General features: G+C 43.3%; 1 protein-coding gene across 7 annotated transcripts in view; it reads right to left on the reverse strand.

Moving 5' to 3' along the window:
• tjp1a (tight junction protein 1a) overlaps positions 1 to 23,288 on the reverse strand; it is an 80,286-nt gene that overhangs the window by 23,352 nt on the left and 33,646 nt on the right. For 4 of the 7 annotated variants that reach the window (XM_079998150.1, XM_079998149.1, XM_079998148.1 and 1 more), the window contains exons 3-16: positions 22,983 to 23,107; positions 22,742 to 22,844; positions 21,055 to 21,385; positions 20,615 to 20,721; positions 18,328 to 18,496; positions 17,739 to 17,874; positions 10,633 to 10,775; positions 9,734 to 9,839; positions 9,315 to 9,465; positions 7,418 to 7,526; positions 6,571 to 6,790; positions 5,743 to 5,927; positions 1,937 to 2,032; positions 1,218 to 1,244 (exon numbers count right to left, since the gene is read on the reverse strand). In XM_079998150.1, coding sequence (XP_079854276.1) covers positions 1,218 to 1,244; positions 1,937 to 2,032; positions 5,743 to 5,927; positions 6,571 to 6,790; positions 7,418 to 7,526; positions 9,315 to 9,465; positions 9,734 to 9,839; positions 10,633 to 10,775; positions 17,739 to 17,874; positions 18,328 to 18,496; positions 20,615 to 20,721; positions 21,055 to 21,385; positions 22,742 to 22,844; positions 22,983 to 23,107 — 2,008 coding nt within the window. The remainder of the gene's footprint in view (positions 1 to 1,217; positions 1,245 to 1,936; positions 2,033 to 5,742; positions 5,928 to 6,570; positions 6,791 to 7,417; positions 7,527 to 9,314; positions 9,466 to 9,733; positions 9,840 to 10,632; positions 10,776 to 17,738; positions 17,875 to 18,327; positions 18,497 to 20,614; positions 20,722 to 21,054; positions 21,386 to 22,741; positions 22,845 to 22,982; positions 23,108 to 23,288) is intronic. The other 3 variants (XM_079998152.1, XM_079998151.1, XM_079998147.1) reach the window with 1 other exon arrangement.

Raw genomic sequence — 23,288 nt, forward strand, 5'->3', positions numbered from 1 at the left:
TACTAATTTGCCGTTTTTTAGGCTGAGTAAAAATAAAGGAGGAAAACAAAATAAAAGCTAATATGAGTGAGGAGCGACAAAGGGGGGAGGGTGGGTGTTCTTATCATTCATAGTAATTAGAAAAAATAATTTCATAAGACTGAGGCACTTAAAATAAAGCCAAGTTTGTCTTAATGTAGATAGGCAAAGTGGCTCCTGGACTTGGTATAAAGTATGTGATCCGAATAGAATAAATGCAACCCCTGTCAAGGCTCTTGCATCCTAACAACATCTCATGTTGCGAGTCATACACGTGTAATAAAATAAAATGGGCCCTCTTCGGTCCTGCCACTTATGACACCTAGGTTATTTTCACTGATCTAATAGACATCTGAGCTACTTTCTGGATAATTCTTCTGAGAATCGAATGGATGATTTTAGGGGGAGGCTGTTTTGGGGGGAGAAACAAATATGGAAAAATAAAACCCCCGAGAGTTTTGGCACTATATATGGCAAGCTGTTTTAACATTGATCCATAGGACGAACTCTTATAAATGAAATGATTAAATGTTAGAACAACACGCCATAACCTTACTGACAGTAGCTTTTGCAAATGCTTGAAATTTTGCGCCCTCATTTCAGTGGGCATACCCTTGAATTCAATTCAAGCCAGGGGCGGTCGCCTTCTATGTTGCTGAACCAATTTCACCTTAATCCCCCTTTTTCCTCCAGAACCTAGAAGTAAGACATGCCCCGTTTGTGAAGGTGAGATTTCCCACTTTCCGCCAAACACATTGGATATTGAGTCCTGATTTGGACAGAAAAGTTCAAGTCACCGTCGACCTCAAGTTTGATCGAGCAGCCGCTAACTGCGGGGTCTGTACAACATCCTTGTTTCTCAGTTTGGGATCGGAATGAACATTTACAAAAAAATTGTCATTTCAAATCGCCAAACATTTGAATTGGCAGCCGAGAATTGCAACGCATTGAGGTCTCTGATGTTTGCCACAGGTCAACAATCACAAGAGGAAAAAACATTTTGAATGCTTAAAAAAAAAAAAAAAAACAAGAGTGATATTCCTCTTCAGAGCTATAACTGAGCAATCGGCAATTATTTCTATATCTCACCCCACCCCGCTTAATCAGCAACATCCTAGTTTTTTGGTCAGTTTGAGTGTCATTCACAGGTTAAATTAATAGAATTTGAAAAAAAAAAAAAAATGCACTGGGTGACATACTTTCCCCTCCTTGCTGTTGCTGTGTTTCTGAAAAGAAAATACAGTTACACAGACATCACTTGAGGTACATGAAAACACATCAGTTGATGGAATTACTGCATTTACTGTGTGCGTGTGGATGCTTGTGTGTGGACTTCAGATACCAGATAACCAAAAGTCAATAGTCTGTGTTGAAACGGAGACTACATATCAAATTAGGTTGCGAAGGGGTGTATTTGTGTGTGAGTGTGTGCTCATGTATGGATATGTGAGACGGACAGACAGACACAAAGGCACAAATGACTTGGACTTGTCTAGAATGGAGAACACGCAGGGTGCAATTCACATGGAGACTCAACACTACATTAAATTACTTTTTTAGCTGTAAAATGTTACATTTTTATGCGGTATTGGAATTTTCCTTACCCAGCCTCATACCGTAAAAAAAAAGTATAATAATTATTATTATTATTTTTCTTTTTGTTATTATTAATTTTATATATTCTTTTTTTTCTTTTTAATTCAATGTAGAGGCTTGGAAAAGTTTTCTACTAACTACTACTGAACATTTGAGACACATGGAAGAAAGAAGAGGAGGAGGGGTGTGTGTGTGTGTGTGTGTGTGTGTGTGTGTGTGTGTGTGTGTGTGTGTGTGTGTGTGTGTGTGTGTGTGTGTGTGGGGGGGGGGGGGGGTGTCAGCTGATTTTTTCCAAATATTTTTAGATTTTTCTTTTACTCACTTGCAAGCTCAAAAACGTCTGGTTCCTCTCTGGCAAGTTTCTCTCGGGCCACGTCGGCTATCGGCCCAAAGATCACCACGGGCCTCAGGAACCCAGCTGTCGGCCACCAAAGAGCACGTCAGCAGGGAAACTGGCATGACACGCTAACGCTAGTACTGGGCTGTCAAGATCTTCTTACGGAAAGGTTTGTCATGATGAAGAGACATTACGCATACCGTTTAGTTTTAAGAAACAGCATAGTTGTACATGATGAACCTCTTTACTGTGGAATTTTGAATTGCTAGATATTGTGACATGAATATTAGTTTCCAATATATATATATATATATATATATATATATATATATATATATATATATATATAGATATATATATATATATATATATATATATATATTTATTTATTTATTTTTTAATTTTTTTTTCCTCGATATAACCCAGTTCTATGTGTAACCACAGAGTACAAAGTCAACAGCACAGCAGGTGGTGGCAAATCATGTGCCATTGTTCTATTTCATTCTTACTGACCACTAGAGGCAGTGTTCCACACTGGATTTATCCACCTTGCGTATGCACAATCAAAAATGTTATATCAACAAAGTCAAGTGTGACCCCCATTGCTCAGGTGCCTCCCCTATATAAATCACATGGAGCCCAGGGCTCTGTTCTTTCAGAACTTTTTACAGCAAGTCAAAAGAAAAATAAAACTTTTTCTCGTTCCATGAGCTTTATGATCTAAATGTAGGAAAAAACAGCTTTGCACACTTGCTGAGTGTGGGGTCTCATCTCTTGACCTTTGTCGATCCTTCATCCCTCAGAGGATGAGCCCTAGAGTTTAACTGCAAGGATGGTGAGAGAAACAAGCAACACCACAACAGAACCGTGTTTTGCTATCCCCAGTTTTTGTGTATGGTTCAAGCAAGCAGACCCGCTCTGGTTATCCTACCCATCGTATCACATTGGGGGAACACAACAGCGGTGCGGAGAACTGGAGCCTACACTTGCAGATGTAGGCTCCAAATAAATTTGTTTTGACGGCTCTGCCAGTCTAATTGTTTTGCCTCCACCGATATCCCCTTTTTCCTTTACGTTAGCTCTGATAGCATTGGGTGGCCTCGCCGGATCACATCAGTCAGCTAAACAGTAGCAAAAGAGAGGAATGAACAATAACACTTGTTCCGGGTGCATGTCTCTTCTGCTGGCCACAGAGTGACATGATCTTTGTACTAGGTGTTTGTGGGTGGAGCGCTTGACCTGCATGATCAGTTCCTTCATGCCACTGAACCTGAAGGTCTCTTGCTGGCTCAGGTCAAGGGTCCCCCACTCGGCTCCCAGGACAAAGCGGTGCTGTTACAGGGCCACACACACGCACTTGCAATCAGAAGCATCAGGGGCTCTACCCAGGAAGAGGGACCAGGAGAGACACCCTGGTAGTGAAGATGGCTCACCTCAAGTCACTTCTGCTCTCGCTCCAACCAAGGGACACCCTAATCGGGCCGGTGGGTGCCGCTATACCACATCAGTCCGGGGGATTCCTGGAGGATGTGGTGTCCATTGCTGCCACCAGCAAGCTGTTCGGCGAGGGGGAAGAGGAGAAATCCTCAATCCCCACCCTTGCATTGAATCCAGACTCAAGGTGACTTCAGAGTGAAGTCAGCCATTCCGATGGCATAGGCACGCCTAAGGCTGGACCAAGCCCCGGTTGTATCTGCGCCCACCAGTGCGTTCTTCAGGTATTCCTTTCAGATGGCCACTTTTAGTGTTCCCCCGTCTCCAGACTACATTGGGGAGCTACAAAGGTGTTGGGCGGACCCCAGGCTCAATCCCCTCTCGGAGGATTGTAGGAGAACACTATGCACCCTCCCTGTGATCCCGGGCCAGCTGTTTGGCCAGACAGCACAGCAGGCTCTGGAACGTACGGTTCAGGCGAGCGAGACCAGACATCAGTTTGCCGGCTTGAGAGTCAAACTGAAGGCTGCTGCTAGGCAGCAGAAAACCCCCAGGAGACATGACCCCAGCCACCCCCAGCCAGCAGCTCGCCAACATTGGCCCCCCAGGATTAAACAGGGTAAAAATGATCATGGTCAGAGATGGTCATGGTGGTCATGTCACAAACCTCCACCGGGGGAATTTTGACTCCATCCAGAGGTGGTGGAGGCGGCATGGAGTTGGTACGACAAGAGGACCAGTCCACCAGGGCAGGATGCTCTGGCGCATGCCTGATGGCCTCCTCTGTGCCTTCCCACCGACCCCTCTGATCCCGGCAACGCTACACAGAGTGCATCAGGGCAGCCACAGAGTGCTGCTAGTGACCCCGAACTGGCTGGGAAGGCCGTGGTTTCCGATACTTCACAGTCTCCTCGAAGTGCAGGTCTGGTGTCTTCCGAGTAGACAGGACCTCTTCTCCCAATTGGGAGGTCAGATCTGGCACCTAAACCCAGGAAAGCTGCAGTTGTGGGTTTGGCCTCTGAGGGGCTGGAACCACTGCTGAATGCCTGTGACCAGGGTGTAGTCTAACCATCTAAAATTCCAGAGCATCACCAGACAGGTCACTCTATGCGTGTCGATGGGGGGTATTTTCCAACTGGTCAGAGTCGAAAGATCGAGAGCATTGTTCAGTGCCCATAACACTACGCTTCCTGCAGTACCTGCTGGAAGGTAAGAGGTCACCCTCCACCTTAAATGTCTATGCAGCGGCCATCTCTTCACGGCATGTTGATGTGGACAAACGACCAGTAGGGTGACATGGGTTGGTAATAAGGTTCCTAAAAGGAGCCCAACACTTGCAGCCTAAGAGAGCCCTGACGGTGCCCTCATGGCATTTGCTCCTGATGCTAGAGAAACCTGAGTAAGCTGGAACGCAAATGGGTTAGGGGTTACCCTGTGGCCCAACCCATCATTCCTACCAAAGAGGCTCCCCCCCGTTCCACGTTCCAAGTCATTGAGTTGGCTGCCTTTGACCCACCACAGGATGGAGGCTGCGAGCAGGCGAGACTATCTTGTCCAGTTAGAGAATTTGTAGCTTATGTTCCCGCAATGGCAGACATTCGCTGAACAGACCAAGTTTTTTATAGTGGGTGCAAGAAGAGTTCTACAATGTCTAAGCAAAGACTATCTTTGAGAGAGTCTCATTGGATAGTGGATGCAATATCCCAGGCGTACCGGACTCAGGGCTGTCTTCCTCTCGCTGGCGTGACGGGCCACATCGTGGGAAGCCTTGAAGGGCTTCGTTGAAAGATGTCTGCGCCGCAGCTACTTGGGCATCCCCCTGTACATTCGCCAGACACTACTCCCAATGTCATAGGAGTGGCTGTTCTACCAAGGCCGTCAACAGATTAGATGAGGGGTGGTTGTTCCTCATAACCTTGTTGGTATCAGTCATTCAGTGTGAAACACTGCCTTTGGCGATCAGTAAGAATGAAACAGAACGAGAGTTACGTATTGAACTATGGTTCTATAATTCTGGATGACTGCCAGAGTTCTCTGTCACTCGGAACCTTGGTGAGAAGATTCCGTAGGAACAGAGTCCCGGGTCCCATATGATTATGTAGGGACGGCACCTGGTCCCACACGTGACTTTGTTGATATAAAATTCTCGACTGTGCATGTGCAAGGTGGATAAATCCAGTGTCTAACACCGCCTCCGGCAGTCATCCCGAATTCATAGAACAACAAAACATACGTAACTCTAGATTTCATTCATAGCTGTTTGTCCAAGTAAAAAAAATCATAAAAATATAGACAGAATATACTTAAATATAAAACTTGCATAAACTTTGGATATTTTTTTGACAAAGCGTGCCTACCTTCCCGCAGCACAACCCTCTCATAGGCGGGGAACTTCGTCTGGACCGGCTGGGCCGACAGGTCCTCCCTGCTCTTCCTCAGGTTCCTCTTGGAGCTACGCAGGCCACGGAAACGCCAGAAATCCGCTCTGTCGCCCCCTGGTGTCTTGGGGAGGGTATACTGCACACTGGACAGCTGCTCGGCCCTGAGACGGAGAGGGGTTAAAAGATCAACAGACAACAGCTTCCAGTCAAAGGTTCTTGATGGGCAACCTGTTTTTTGTTCGTTTTTTTTAATCCATTATTTTTTTTATTGTTGTTATCTGTATTATTCTAAAATAAAAATCATATTTAACTGATGCTCTGTGAAACGCAGTGAATTGCTTGAGCATTAAATGTGCTTTATATTGAAAGTTAGACTGAAAGTTATAGTGAAAGTTAGTCCCTGACTCTGACTTGTCAGAGTCAGGGACTACAAGTTAAAGGTCGTTTCGTTTGGCTTTCAGACAATCCATGCCTGCTGTATTAAAATGAAAGGCTACTTACATACGCACTTGTAATACTTGTGATCGTTATGCTATCCTATAACCAGAGTCAGCTTGGAGCTGGCAGTTTTTGCATTCAAATTTTTCAAGTTCAAATGAGAAATATTTTTTTCCACCCAAAAGTTGCTGGAAAGCTGCTTACATTTAACATTATGTCAACACAGGTGCAAGATAATATTATATTTACCTAATGGTCTAATAAGTTAAAAAAAAAAAAGCCTCACTAAAAAGAACTATCTTCTCTTCTCCCGGCGATGGGAGAATGATTAAGAACTAGCCCTGGTCATGGGGATCCACTTCCTACCGGTTCTTGTTGGGGATGATGCCTCTCTCCACCTCCTGGTGGCTCTTGCCGATGCGGATGGCAAGCCAGGAGCCCAGCTTGCCGTTGTAGAGCGTGTCCACAACCCGGAACACTTCGCCCTTGTTGAAGCTGAGGCCGTACGGTGACTCCTTCTCGTACTCAAAGTGGGTTCGGATGTAGAAAGAATCACCCACGTCCGACTCCACTATCCTCCGGTACACTGGAGATGAAGAAAGCGGTGGTTGGGGGTATATTAAAACAAAAGCATCAATATATATATTTTTTGTGATTTGAGACATTTTCAGGGTACGCAAGGGAAACATTTGTTGACAGAAAGAACAGCCTCATCTACTAAAGTTCCCCTTCCGTTCCCATCCCGCTCCCATCCAACGTCCCGAACTCTGAGTAGTATTCTTAAGACAATGTGTTGAAATAACGTCATTTCTAAGAACCTCCATTTTGATTACATCAGTATAGATATTTATCCAATTGCATTTTGTTACAAAGTATGTGGAAGACTCAAACGCTAGCTACCCTGTAACGGTAAGGCATCATGTGAGTTGAAACATCCTTCTAAATGTAATAATTGAAACAAAAACATCCATGATTGAAGTTCTTTAAGCTGAGCTATCAAATCTAGAAATTTGGCCTTAAGATAGTAAGGGGGAATTTCCAAATCAGGTGTTCCCTCTCACCCTACCGCTCTTAGTCCGCCACAAATAACCGTCAACAACAGGACTAGCAGCTCACAGTTCCATCACGCAAAATGTCTGGTTTCGGTGGTATTTCGGTAAAATCAATTGCATTGCACACCCCTGCCGTCCAAATAGAAGACATGTCCTCTCACCATCCTTCTTCTTCTGGGCCAGAATGGTGACTTCTTCTCCCCTCGGCAGGTCGAGCAGAAACAGCACGGCCTCCTCCCGGATGATGTTGGCAAAGTCCACGTTGTTTACCTGCGGGTGTGGCGAGATGGAGTTGCTCAGGATTACAACCGAGCCTGCTGCTATTTCAGCAAACTACAGGGTAAACAGCACTGTTAACATTTAAATTGCGAGCAAACATTTGCCAGCAGTCAGCACACCTTCAACTTGGCATCTCTGGGTTGCCGTGAAACTGTTTCGATTTAAATATACAGAGGAGGAGTGTTTGACCATTTCATGAATGGTCAAACAACAATGGTCAAATCATGTATCCAACCTCTGGAAGATGGACCAAAATTAAGGGGAGAAGGAATTGGCTTAAAAGGTTGTTCCATAAATATTTGCAAATCTTTTCAGAATTCCGCCCACAATTGGCTGACTGAGAGAAAGGTCAATGGCAAAATTTGCTTCCTGTGTATTGAAAGTATCTGGCATCTATTAACACCCGTGTTAATAGCCACCTCAAAAACACCTAGTGTTTTTGAGGTTTGTAACAGGGTCAATCTACAAACGGCACATTTCAATGTTATATTTCTGCTTTAACAAAACATGTTTTGGAGAACAGCAAAAAAAATAAAAATAAATAATTCTTCAAGAGTTGAAGAACTGAGATTTCTCACAACCCCCCCCCCCCCCCCCAGCCAGCCAGCCCCTCCCCCCAAAAACAATAAGGGCTGTTTATTGACTTTAGTTTACGGGGAGCAGAAGAGGCGGTACACACATGTTCTGAATCAGTCAAGCTCAAGAGAGACACCGTTCCTCTTCCCAGAAATTCGATGGCCCGATGTCTTTATCTCGTGCCGGCACAACGCAGCCGACAGGAAAAAAACTAAACCTGGGAAACAATGTCCTGGAAGTTTCGAGGTGTGTGTTTGTGCAATGGGAAGGACACAAAGCCGCGCGGGTCCTGACATTAAAGCACCAGGTACGGTGCATCCTTCTGCGTTGGCTGTCCTAGCCATCTCCTTCTTGGGTTAAAATACATGTAGAGAATAGTTTTTAATCTTAAGAAGCTCAGAGAAGGGCTGAAGAAGCTGTGAGCAATTCGGCATCGTCATACTGAATTGGCTGCAGAAACGCAAATTGCCTTAGTGGGCTAAACTTGGTAGGAAGGCATTGGAGTAGTAGTATTTATCAACTAAAGGTATAATCCTTTCTGTTATACAAGCATGTGGGAGTGAGCCAAGCCTGACATCAAGGAGTTTCCATCACTCTGTGCGCTATGTCACTCCAGAGTGTTCCGTCAAACAGAAAGTCCACTGTGTGAGCTTAGACAGCAAGAATGACCCCCATTGTGTTTCTCCGCGTATAAACAAGGGGATATTTGACACAGGGCGCAGCCCGGGAGTGACTCATGCACTGACAGATACATTGTACCGTGAAATCCCAAGACCTCCTGTCTGGAATAAAACTATTGTGACCGCACACGTGGCTTTGCAGATCTCGTAGTTGTACAAAAGGACAACAGAGTTTGTGTGGGCAGTGAAGGGGGGAGGTTAATTTGACAACAACAGCAGACGTTCTACCCACTTTGTGCATCTGTTACTGAATAACATTCACGAAAAAAAACAAATATTCTGTACATTAAAAGGATAGGCTCGCTATTACTCAGTAGTAATAAAATGGTGGTTCCCATTGTTTACACTTGACATTTCATTGTCAGCACAGACAATGTAATGACAACGCTCAATTCACCGCACTGTTAAAATAGTCCACTGGTCGACTGAATTAGCGGTTTGTGCTCGTTCAGTAGTCCGCGGCGCAACCCCTATGTACAACCGTAGCAGATATAGACATGTAGACCAAGGAGCTGTTCCATACTCTGAGAATCTGATCTCCTTCCTCAAGGCCCTCCTTGGCGGCGGGGCTGTCCTCCAGGACTCCTGCCACAAAGATGCCCACATCGTTTCCCCCTGCCAGCCTCAGACCTACACTCTCCCCCTTCTTGAACTTCACTAGCTTCATGCTGGGCCTGGGGGGAGACAGAGAGGTAGAACTTAAAAGATGATACAAAGTCATTTACAAAGAACACACATCGCAACAGGAAGATATTCAAGTCTGGAGGTTAAACTGCCTACAGTATGTTGGTTGGTTGGAGGGTCCAAGATGGAGGGTGCATTTGATAACCAACTAAATGTGCAAGTGTTGACATTGAGTCAAGGGTTGACAGTTGGACCGGGCCGTACTTCACTTCGCATTGGATGGACAGGTTTTCCGAATGCAAGAGAAGAAGCGGATACCTGAGGATGCTGTCGTCATGTGCGGCACTGGGCACGGGGGCATCTGATGGGCTGACAGGCAGGTCCACGTCTGGCTGGCCGGGCTGGGCATAGACCGGCTTTGGTTCTGTTACCAGCAAAATGAAACATATTCACAGTTACATGGTAAAATGACCACTTCAAGCCCAAATGAAATGAATGAATGAACAAATTAATGAATTAATGAATGAATAAAAAAAACATGAGACAGCGAGGCTCTTTGGACTTTCAGGTTCTGCCCAATGTTTCAGGGGTTCTCAACCGGTGAGTTGCGATCAAAAACAGGGTCCTGGGTCCATTCTGAGAGGACCGTGGGGGTATGCCTCCACTTTGTCAAAGAAAAGCAATCCAATGGTTTACCGGGTATTTTCCCCAATATATATCTCATTATGCCTTTATGCATTTAAATTGCTTTACAGATAGAACAATGTTTTGAAAGCTTGTGAACTGAGTTATTGCCTCAATTGCATTATTTTAAATTATTATTATTTTTACTGGGTTTTTGGAGTAGTCACCCTTTTTTGTTTGCTTTGAGTTTTAACAGGGCACAAAAGCATTGTGGGTTACTGTGCTATTAGTTTGAACCATTCAAATGTATTTCCCACATTTGAATGGCTCAAACTATGTTCGGGTCATGACTTAACCACCAGATCTGGATCCTGAGAACCACCAGTTTAGTCCACTGCATAAGTGCCTGGTTCTTTACGTAACACTATCTCACTGCTATTAATGAACTCCATGGTCATTTATATCCCGACAACGTCATAATAACAATGTCGTAATTTTATGGCGACATGACCACTAAAAGCCAATGAGCGTTGAGCAGGAATAAAAAAAAGAAAAGAGAAGGGATTTTGCAGAGGGTTAGGCTGTGTGAGTACCGGGCAGGGGGGGCAGCTGTTTGCCGTCGTCCCTGGAGCTACCCTGGTCGCTGGCCTGAGACAAGGCGCCGTCCTCAGAGTTTTTAACCGGAGTGGACATGGTGCCTGGCTTGGACAGGCGATCCTCATCTCGACTTCGGTGGCTGAAACCAGTTCAAGAAAGGAAAGGCAAAGACATGAAGTTAGCCCTCGGACAGAACATCTGCTCAATGCGTATTGTGATCTTGATTGTGACCCCCCCCCCTAGATTGCGGACAAACACATTTGATCAGTCATCTTGGCTTCTTTACCGGAGGCAGGAGTGTTTCTCATAAGAGTTTTCAAAGTTGCCATTCAGAAGTAAGACAATGAAGGTCTACGCTGTTCAAGTACTGGACGTCACACTGCTTCCTCTTGTCACTTTGGCAAGTGTCCGTGTGCAAGTTTGTGTGTGTGTGTGTGTGTGTGTGTGTGTGTGTGTGTGTGTGTGTGTGTAAATGCATTTGTGGATTTAGGGAACTGCTGTCCCTTAATATAACTTAACATTTCCGCCTGTGTGATCTGTTACTTTTAATGAACAGTGCAGACTTAAACTGTTAGCTTGGGTTCAGCAAGATAATGATGATCATTTATTATTATTTATTTTTTCACTTCATGAATTCTCTTATTTTTGCATATTCTCATACAAAATACAGTGGTACGCCCTGAGTTTCAACTCATTTTATTATTGTTAAATTACTAAACCAACAAGTATACAAACATAAAATGTTCCTTTGGTGAGTTTAAATTGAAGAAAAATTTTTGGAACACTCAAAATGCAAACAATACATTCAGAAAAACTTCCCCTTGATTAACCTTAATAATGTGTGTGTGTGTGTGTGTGTGTGTTCATGTGTAATGTAATTTAGCCGCTGTTTAAGACAATGGTTGAATTCCAGAGTCTGGTCACATGACTTCCTGCTTCCTCAGTTCACAGCTTTAACACAAGAATGTGGAGCTGCAGCTGGTGCAGCTTAACAAGACTCAACCCTGGTGGAAAACCTGGACCCCAAAGTGGACAGATATTAGGCCAGCGTCAGGACACAAACCCAGGACAAACTCAGGCCAAACTCAGTAAAACCTATGACAACCCAGTATAAGGATAAGTGAAATATCTATCAACAAATTGCCACTAAATGCTATCAGGGTAATATAAACTTATCTCCCAAGACTAGGATGGGTTTCGTGAGATCTGAAATCTACACATGAATCAGAATTACATCATTTTAATGGTGGGGGGGGGGGGGGGGGCTGTGGGGGGGGCTGTTCAGCGTATTGTGGCCTTAATCTGTTGTGGAATGCTCAGGACAGCATGGCGCTAAAAAAAGGCTCTGCGCTGACAAACCCCATCTGACAGAACTTTTGTTCAAACCTCTCTCTTCTGTTCGACCCAGTGTGTGGGGAGGGAGGGAGGGAGGGAGGGAGGGAGGGAGGGGGAGAGAGAGAGAGAGAGAGAGAGAGAGAGAGAGAGAGAGAGAGAGCAATCCAGGGAGAGAGAGAGTGTAAATGTTGCCAGTCTTTTGTCCATTGTTGCCTTCATTTGATGTCAACATGTTGTATTTAAACTGTTTTTGAAACGCTGTGTGCCTTAGAAGTTCATTTGAGAGAGAGACAGCCGAAAAGGTGACAAATTATTATTGCTCTCTCACCAGCACATGGATGCACAACCCCCACAGAGCAAGGTCATATCCTCAAAATCTCCATTCTCTATTATGCCAAACAAATTCCCAAACAGAATACTATCTGGACAGTGTGTGGATACAAAAGACATCACTACCTCATGGAAATATCCAACTACCAAACGTGATAGACATTAATGCCTATGCCAAAGCTGCCTATGTACACTTATTGAGAACTATTTAGACACGTTTTGCTATTAAAAAAACATTTAAAAAAAAAAAGGCACACTGTAACATTCCAACTGTCTTACTAAGCAGTAAACATCCAGGAGGCAACCAATAAAGACGCATTTCACTGATCTCATACACCTTGGTTGCCACAAAAATATTTTACTCACACAAATGTTCCCGTTAGCTGGACCATGGCGCTACAGGCGGAACCGCAAATTTAACCCGTCAAAGCAACAAGTGTCCGCACAGAGGAGACTCTCTGAACTGTGGGAGACCAACATGAGCTTTGACAGCATGGACGGTCATCTCTTCCTGTGGTTGGGACCCTCGTCCTCCCCCGCCAATCACCATCTGGCTTGGCTGAAAAGCTCTGTGGGAAGTATGTCATGTCCCTCTTTTCCCATCCTAGATTGGAAGATGATAAAAGCGTTCCCTTACATACTGTTCCTGCATCGTTGACTACTGAGCATCCAATATTACAAAATATAAGTTAAGAAAACATCGTGCCTGCGAATGCACTGATAGCACTCTTTAACTTCTGATAGAGACGCCATTTCACAAACTTTAAGCAAACTTTCGCTCAATAACGAATTACTGATACTAATTCATTTCTTTAACGAAACAGCATAAATAGTTAGGTTTAGGATGGACTGTTACTTTGGGCTCATTTGTACATAACGATTGACCTATAATAAATATTTTCCCCAACAGAGATACCCAACGGGCTCCTAAATTACACTGGAAAAAGAATGTCCAGTCTCTTTGCAGGTAGTTTCTCAGTATGTTTTTCCACATCGAGTCCCAAGATACTTTTCCTGTGTGGACCTTGCTTTGTCATACCCAAAGAGAAAAGTAGCTTCCCCCAAAATGTTGCATCCAACTTTGTATGTTATATAAAGTTGGAGGCATACTGTAGAATTGCCTAGAATTTTGCAGTATGCTGTAGTCCCAAGATTTCTCTGCATTGCTAGATTGAACCATGAAAAACAGCTCCAGACCGTTATTCTTCCTTCACCAAACTTGTACTTGCACTAGGCATACCTGCAGGTAGAGTTCTGGCATCTGCCGAACCCAGACTGATTACTCAAGAGAAAACATTTCCAACTGCTCCGGAGTTCAATGTGGGCATGGTTTGCACCACTCCAGACAACATTTGGAGATGCATATGGCAATCTTAGGCTTTTGTTTGGCTGCTTGGCCGTAGATACTCATTCAACAAAGCTCCTGACAAACACTTCTTGTTTGGAAGTTGCCTCCAGAGACCGTTTGGAGTTCAGCAGTGATAAGAGAGCTGCAGCAGAGGACAGATGAGTTCTCTGTGCCACATGCCTCAGCACTCAGCCACCCTGTTCAATGAGCTTGTGTGGCCTACTAGTTTACGGCTGATCTGCTGTTGCTTGTGGACATTTCCACTTCACAGTAAAGGCGCTTACATTTCACCAACAGAGCTCTAACAGGGCATATCTGACAAACTCACTGGTTGGAAATGCATCATCCTATGATGATGCTCAGTTGAAAGTCACAGACAATGTGTTTGTCTGTGCAGATTGCATGGCTGTGTACTACATTTTATGCAACTGTATACACAGTGGGTGTTTCTGCAACAACCAAACCAACCCAACACCTACGTTGCTGAACATACTTGCTCCTCCTCGAGCTCCTCTACAGAGCTTCTTAGTCTTTATAGCATAGCATTCCAACGGCGGTCACTGAAAGGCATGCTTGCGCAAACTAAAATTAAACTTGTGCAGATCTATAAAGTGCTGCAAGTCTGGCAGCGGGGACAGGGCAGAGATTGAAAGGTCTGGGTGTGAGAGTATTCCTGTCGAAACAGAGAGCCTTGTACTGTACTGGCCTGTTTCGAGAACTTGGAATCTCAGTATCCATCGAGGTCACAGTGGACTTACGAGCATTGATCAACGTCATTTGCAAACCCCTCCGCCGCTACGTATACGGTCAACTTGTGCAACAAGCAAATAAAATCTTACTTATTGTACCTTTATCATGACGTACAGGTTTCATATGACTCTTGGCATTTATGGGTTGAGGACATTGTCTGATTAAATGTAGTTAGCTGTAGCTGTGGCCATGGCTGTAGCTGTGCCGAGTGGCCACAGTTACAGCTAACCTTGTTTGGACAGTCTCTTACGCTGGCCTACAGAGTGATTGCTGGGAATGCTCCCACCTACTTAAATGCTCTTGTAAGAGCACATGTTGCCCCCCCGGGTGCTGCGCTCGTCAAATGAGCGTCGCCTGGCTCTGCCGGCCATACAGCCACGGCAATCCAGGCTATTCTCATTTGTAGTTCCACGTTGGTGGAACGAGCTGCCAAGGATGACCAGAGTAGGGACCTCCCTCTCTGTCTTTAGGAAGCACTTGAAGACCCAGCTCTTCAGTGAGTACCTCCTCTCCTAACCTACAATTACTTAGCACTACCTAGCAGTATTTATTGTTACACTAATGGCTCTGTCGCAATGTAGCTTGAATGTTATTCTCCCTTGTAAGTCGCTTTGGATAAAAGCGTCTGCTAAATGACTAAATGTAAATGTAAATGTAAACCTCCTTCAGACTATAAGCAATGTATAAAGCTGTAAAAATTTATATCCAGACCCCTCTCTCCCACATCTCCAGTCAACTACTTCTCATATACAGCCAAACACTCATTTTGTCCACATTCTCATTTAAAAATATATATTTTTTTAACAATGGGTAGGAGGAGAGGTAGAAAGAGCAACTAAAACAAAGAAAAAAGTAATGCTCACAGAATGTACTGCCAGTTTACACTTACAGTGAGAGCAATCTGTGTAAGAGTGAACCTGCCTTCATCCTGCATTGAAACAAACACAGTTTGACAGGTTAAACGTGGAGTCTGATTAACGGCAGTACTGGAGGTCAGCCTAGTGGACAGACAGCCCGACGACTGTCAAACTTATACCCTGCAACTAAAAAAAAACTAGAGGGTTTTAAATTGTACACAGTTCAAAGTAACATATCTGGGGTATTAATACTGGGCTGCTAGTTGTGCGGGTAAATGTGTGTCGCTACTTGCTAAATAGAGTTTTTTGTTGGGGTTTTATGGAGGAGCTAGAGGAGGGAGGGGGCTGTGAATGATAGGTACACTGTAAGGTACAGTAAGATGTGAGTTACATCCAGAAATCTGTCCTTGGGAGGCCAGAAAATGCCCAAAGATGGATCTGGCCCTCCCATTGTTGTTCCCACTCTTCAGCATAACCTCCTATCTGGTGCATGGGGGGGATTGCAAGCGAGCCAAGAACGCGCTGGATTGTATTCCAAACAATTACCACAACAGCTGATATCAGTGAGTGCGTTTATACACACATTATTTTTATTTTTATTATTATTATCATTCCACTTAGGAGTATTATAAAAACAAGATCTGACAATTATAAAGGAGGGCACAGCACAGTTATATTCAGGTTTATCATAACCAGAATATAAGCCTATCCTGGCTATTCTAATCTGGATATTGTGTTTTTATGGACAACTTTATAAAAAAAATCAATAAGTCAATACTAATGTGCACGCAAATGCATGTTATCATTACACTCTTACGCTACATTCAAAGCAGTGCTACACAATAAATCCAGCTGGTGTAGTGGTTGGTTGAAAAGAACACCTGGATACTCCTGGCCTATCATAGCTGCCCACGATGGGCAAAGAGAAGACTTCTTTTGATGACACAGAAGAAGCCTTTCAACGCACTTTTGGGACCATGAGGTCATCGCCAACACCATCTAACCCTCAAACTGACTCACTCAGCTGACTTACCTCACAGTCCAGTTCCACCAGCTGACTTACGCTCTCTAGCAGTCATTCCGCTCCCCCCAGTGTGACTACTTTTGGCTAGTGAGCTCATCCGTGCTCATCCTGTTTCAGGGCAGCTAAAGTCGTTCTCTGCCATTCTACTTCTCAGCCATTCTACTGCCGTTCTTCTCAACCCATCTACAGTAGGCTACATAGCTACAGGGCACTACATAGCAATCTAAACTACATAGCAGTAAAACCACCATGCAGCTGTCCATCACAGACTCACTGGAATCTCCAACTACTGAGAGAATAAAAAAGGAAGGAAAAGAAGGTAGGAAATAGCATGGATATTAAAACAGAATAAAAGTAAGAAATCACAAAACCTCATGTGCATATGAGGTTTTGACTATTTATATTGGTTTATTGCTGGCAATATTGTTTCTATATAATTCAGTTTTAAACCCAAAGTGCCAGCAAATTCAGTGCCATTACCAGTACCAATTTGTACAGACTTCATTAGAAGACAATAAGGATATTTTTTTTCCCCTCAATTACATGTCAAGAAGACAGAAAAGGAAATACCGTATTTCTTCAAATAGTCACCAGGGGTTCTATTTACCTCAACTACAGAGGATACCAGGCTTTTTGGAAGCAGGCTTATATTAGAGGTAGGCTTTTATATCTAATTCCCTCCGTTAAGTATATTTGATCATTTTTTAGTATGAATTTTAAATCAAACTTCTGTCTGGGTGCCATGCAACCACATGTATGGTGTAAAAAAATGAGCGCTAGTAGCTGCCATATAAGTTGCACTTGTCTAGCCGATGGGGGAATTACAGTTTTCTTAGTTCGCCTTCAACGCACCACTTCCTGCTTGGAACGCTAATGAGCGAAAGTGCTCAGATGGGGGCATTTGCTTCAAGAAGCGATCTGTGACGCAGCAGGAGGAAATGGAGTAAATAAAATACATCTACAATAAAAACACACTGTTTTTATTTTCTTTATTTGGAGCTTCACACCGGGACATCGGCACAGCTCCAATCAGTTTTTCCCCTGGTCTTTATTTGAGGCAGGCTTGTATTTGTTTGTGTAGACCACGTCCCCAGCATTTATTAGAGGCCCAGTTTTTATATGACTACCAGTTCATATTTGAGGAAATACGGTATGTTGGTTAATTATTATCTTTCCTCAATTTGTGTATAGAGGAATCGTATGCTTTGGAATCTCTCATAACAAAACATTACTTTAGCCCGCATACCTAATCTTAAGTCATATTGCCCTTTAATGGAAGCATCTGATGAATAACTTCAGGCGTCTAGGTGTTGTTGGGTTATCCTCAAGTTAAAATCAAGACTTCTTAAATGACCATAAATCTCCCACGTTATCCAAAGTATCTGCAAGACCTATAAAAACAGTAAACATAAAGGCGTGTGTGTGTGTGCATGTGTGTGATTGATTAGATTTGTCTACCTGCCGTTGCTGGTTTGACGCGGAGAGTAACGGAGATGCTCGACGGGCTCGGAACGGTCCGGTGAGCGTGATCGAGTGCCCATCCCATGGGATGGATTGGAATGGTCTGATGTAAGTGAATGGATTTCAGAGATGTCTGTGGAATCAAAAAGGCAACTCAAGTTATGATGCAGAGCTGCTGATTCGCTGATTTTTGTATACACTCCAACTGCCGAGTAAAGATTAGAATTGTTTTGCACTTGAACAATGTACCCATTTATAATATGCATAATGGCTTTTTCTGGATTTAACTTCTGATAAAATTGAAAAGTGAGGACCAAAACCCAAAAAATACATATTCTAAGAAATAACTCATATAACTTATTATTATGTCGATATTCTATTACCATATTTTTGTTTGGTATAGTATATTCATTATTTGATTTAAATGATAAAATTGTACTAATATCTTCCGACTTAACGGACATAAGTTTTCTGGCATATCATTTGCACAATTCTCTCCCTCAGCATCCTGGCATGTGCTTGCATAGTTCTTGGTCAAATAAGTGTGTTGTGATGCTTGAGAAACCTTCCAGGCCTGGCGCCTCACCGTCTCTGTCGGAGTTGTTGCCGGATGGGATGCTGTCATCCAGGTCAGGAATGTTTAGAAGTGTGGCGCGCTCGTCCCGCTGCACCACCATCTTTAACTTGCCTTTTGATCTCTCAATCAGCTTCTTGGCGTCAATTAGTGACAGGTTCTCTGTGACCGTGCCATTGATCTGGTGGGCAGAGGAGAGTTTTAGCAACTTAAAATCATTGAAATTGAGAAAAACTATATGATTCCCAGCCCTATATGATTCCCCTGGATAATGGGGCTGCGTAGCCACAGACTGGTCAGAGTGGCCATGTTGACCCCTGTCCACTGCCGAAAGAGTCTACAATGGGCACGTGGACCCTGGAGCAATGGAAGAAGGTAGCCTGATCTGATGACTCACATTTTCTTTTACATGATGTGGATGGCCGGGTGCACTAGTATACACTATGGGAAGAAGGCAAGCCGGCGGAGGCAGTGTGATGCTCTGGGCAATGTTCTGCGGGGAAACCTTGGGCCCTGGCATTCATGTGGATGTTACTTTGACACGTACCACCTAACATTGTTAGGTGGGTCAGAGCTGTTGTGGCGGCACGAGGGGGGCATATACAATATTAGGCAGGTGGTTTTAATGTTGTGGCTGATCGGTGTGTGTGTGTGTGTGTGTGTGTGTGTGTGTGTATATATATATATATATATATATATATATATATATATATATATATATATATATATATATATATATATATGCCATGTGTTTTATAATGGATTTAGTGATATTTAAAACTGATTTCAATTATACTTAATGAAGTCTAGAAGAAAAATAACAAAAATGTGAATTATTTTATAATTTAGTAAATAAATAAATGAAATATGAATAAATTAATGAATGAATAAATTATAAAAAATAGCAAAATCACTAAGTACCAATCTATTCTCTTCATTAGGGGTGTCACAATTCTCCAAATCCACGATTCAATTTGACTTTCGATTTTAAGATCACGATTAAATTTATGATTTAAACTTTTTTTTTTCCCCAGAACTGACGGCTATGTCATTGTTCGACCATCAATTCTTGATTTGTGAAGAAAAGCACTTGCTTCTCAATAAGCAACTTTTATTTGAATAATAACAATTATAAATAATAACAAAAATATGAGAATATAAAAACACACCTACACAGTTAAGAGCTATATCAAAACGAGACTTAATAAAAACTTAGTTACTTATTACACTACTTTTAAGTTACTTACCAAAATAAGGACAGAAAAAAGGATGCTAATCTTGCTGGTAGTAAAAGGCAAATTACTACCTGTGCCTTGTTATGAAGAGTATGACACGATCGGCTTGGTCGTCAACTCTCACCATATACGTATGCACATCCGCCATATTGGAGCAGTATTGGAGCATATTAGAGCAGATCTGCTGGTGGGAAGGTGCAGTGTGCGTTGAGGGACGCGGCGCAGCGAAGCCCTCCACCGAGCCAACTACAGCTAGCCCAACTCCGAACCAAATTTAATGGAAGTCGGTTCGGAGCCAAGCAAGCCACAGTCGACTCCACAGAGGGGCCCTCACCCCCCAGCGCACATTGCATTTGTTTACCGGCGGATCTTGACCACTCCAATATGGCGACCATGTCGGACAATATTATACACAAAAAAAACAGGGAGAATCACAAACCTGCTTGTGATTTCGAAGTTCAAAATCGAACGCTTATTTCGATCTATTTTTGGAATTGTGACACCCCAACTCTTTATCAATCCATCTTTCCAACCAGCACCAATTTTATTTCACAAAAGTGATATTCAGAGCACAACGCTCGTATGGACATTCATACACCCGTAAGGGCATTTAGACGGCGACTCTCAGCTGCTTGAAACTTTATGACCAAGATTAAGTTCTGTAAACAGGGGCCGAACAGGATCAGAGCTACTGTGCTGATCCTTTTTGTTCGGTTGTTCTTGTCAGCTTTTTTTTAAGCCAGGAAGAAAGAAGTTAGAAGCCAGGAACAAAGGAATTCTGGAATGCTGGGTATTCCTCCTGGTGGGCTGGTATGCCACTGAACTATGACCTCAGCCAGCATGCCGCTCAATATGGACGCACAGTACTGATGAAAGACGCTCTCAATAAAAAGGGACTCTCCCTTCAGACCACCAGTTTCCCCCAACCCCTTGTTTCAGTCCTTAGCTGGCGCTTGCTGTTCATCTAGTTGGTTTTTTTTTTTACTGAGTTTTAGGTTAGTTACTGCCAGCCCGGTACCTGACTGTGCCAAACAGACACATACACACACCCAGAAATTACTTACCTTGAGCACGACATCCCCCTCTTGGATGTTGCCATCCCTCGCAGCCAGGCTCTCGGGGGAAATGTCCTTCACAAAGATGTGGCTGGCCAACCGCAGCCCGTATTCTACTTATGGAGTGGATAAAAACAACGCAGCCATGATAACAGGGTCTGCTAAGTGATCCGAGTGAAAAATAATAATACTGTGTTGTTTCAGTTAAAGAGAGATGCCATAAATTACAAATGTTACGTTAAAATAACAATCTACCTTACTGTAAATCTATACTGTAAGGCAAAGTGAGGGATTGATTTTAGTAATATGTATCTTAGAATATTTTAAAAGAAAACTCCAGTATTTCCATAAACCAGTCATAAATAAAGTGAAAAATTATCATTGGGGTCCGAGTGAATTCCAGTGATTTCATATGGTCGTAGTGTTTCCGGATGGTGTGTGTTGCTTACCTTCGTTCTTGCGGGACTTGACCAGGGTCACCTTGGCCGGTCGGGGGGGCACCAGGGACGCCTGTGACCGACGGTCTGACCGCGGTGAGACGCTCCTCTCCCGCGAGGCGCTGCGATCCCGCCGAGCGCTGCCGCTGCGTTCGCGTTCTCGCTCATGCTGCCGGCCAGTGCCCGAGCCGCCGCTGCCCCCATATGCACCGGGTCCGCCCCGACCGCTGTGCTCAGCGTAGCCGTCCTCGTCCTCGCTGTCCTCTTCCTCATGCTCCGACATGGTCTCCCTGTCGCCCGGCCGCGATACAGGAATCTGCACCTTCCGTTTCCTACGGATGGTCTGGGAAGGAACGTGAAAGTTATTTCGGATTATGTCTTTCTAACTAAAGCCCAGCTACAATGATGTGCTATTTTGATTATTTGTCACTGTATAACAGGAAATCATCACAGTTGGATTGGATTGGAAATTGCACTCAAAGAGGCTGTTCTATAAAAATATTCCTATTCTTATGTATGGCCATGGTCTAGATCAGCCATTCCCAAACTTAAGAATGCCGCGGCCCATTTTTGTATACTTCATAAACAGAACAATTCTATGTGAACGTGGGCCTACTGCAGTGCAGTGGAAACAAATAATCCATCCACCTACACATAAAAATTTGTAAAGCAACAAATGTAAGAAAATAAGGGCAAATAGTGAATTGTAAAGTCTGTATCTGGACTGTTTGACACTGGATAATGATAACGCCATAAATACATAAAATTTCACAATATCAAAGCCAATATCAACATGAAGAAAAAACAGAAAAAATAATTTCAACATTGAATCAAGGCAACACTTGCATTTCTTAATTTCTTTCAACACATTCTGATGCAGTTATTACAACAGCACAAGACAAAATGCTCATATTAACAGCTTTCCATTTGCCACCTGATAGCCACCGCTCCATTTTAACTATTTCCCCACCAATGATGAGGTATTCCGCCAATTGCCATTCCAATGACGTGATATAAGATACGATCCGGGCCAAAAATAATACTTAATTAAATAACACGTAATTAAATCCTAAGACTGTTTTATTGGTTCAGATTTTTTTATTTTTTATTTATTTTTTTTTTATGTAAATATTTATTCATAAATATTTTGTGGTAATTTTTAAAACTTAATTGCAAAATTGAAAATGAAAAACATTTTATTTATTTATTTATTGTAAATGACCTTTCGTGGCCCACCCGCAGTACCATCACGGAACCACGCCACACTGGTCTCCTGGTATTAAAACTTTTTTTTGTAGTGTTTCCCCTTTAAGATCTTTTTTGTTTTTTTCACTGAGTACCCCCTTCACTGGCATAGGGAGGAAAAAAAAGTTAACATAAATTATGTAATCTGTGAGTCATATGTGGTTTTTTTTAAACATTATCTATAACCAATATTATAACACTTATATTTTTGGAGAACCCCCTGCAATACCGAAAAGTTCCCCTTGGGGTACGAGTACCCCCATTTGAGAAACACTGGTTTAGATGATATTGTTGCAATGTGCAATATTTATATTAAGGATTTTATATTATATTAAGGAATTAAGGACTCGTTAACCAACTGATGCCATTTTTATGTATGGTGATATGGGCTGTAACAGTCTTTTATCTTTTATCAACCTGAAAAGATTCTGAAAAGAAAAGGGTGGAAACTTACTATCTTTGCATTCTTGCCACTCTTGCGGAGTTGCTGCACGGCATAGGCGTGCTCTACGTTATCCATGGAGACGGCGTTCACCATCACCACGCGGTCGTTCTCCCTAAAACGAGGAACAGCAGTAAGTGAGTCGTCGGTGGAGTAAAGAAATTGAAGCAATATTAAAATAGTGAAATAGCATGGGGTGTATCCACACATAAACCAGTTCATTATATTAAACAGGGACCTGCAGCAGACTTACTGTAGCAGGCCTTCAGCGGGCCCTCCTTTCAACACATCCGAAATCACAATGGACGTCTCTCCACTCTGAAAGTGGGGGTTGTCGCGCCCACCTGAGATGGCGATGCCAAAGCCAAACCCTGGAGCCTGCACACACACACACACACACACACACACACACACACACACACACACACACACACACACACACACACACACACACACACACACACACACACACACACACACACACACACACACACACACACACACACACACACTATTGTCATACTTTTCTATATATGAGGTGTATGCGCATCCCAGGAGT

This window comes from Zeus faber (genome assembly GCF_960531495.2).
Source record: "Zeus faber genome assembly, chromosome: 3".
Classification (NCBI taxonomy): Eukaryota; Metazoa; Chordata; class Actinopteri; order Zeiformes; family Zeidae; genus Zeus; species Zeus faber.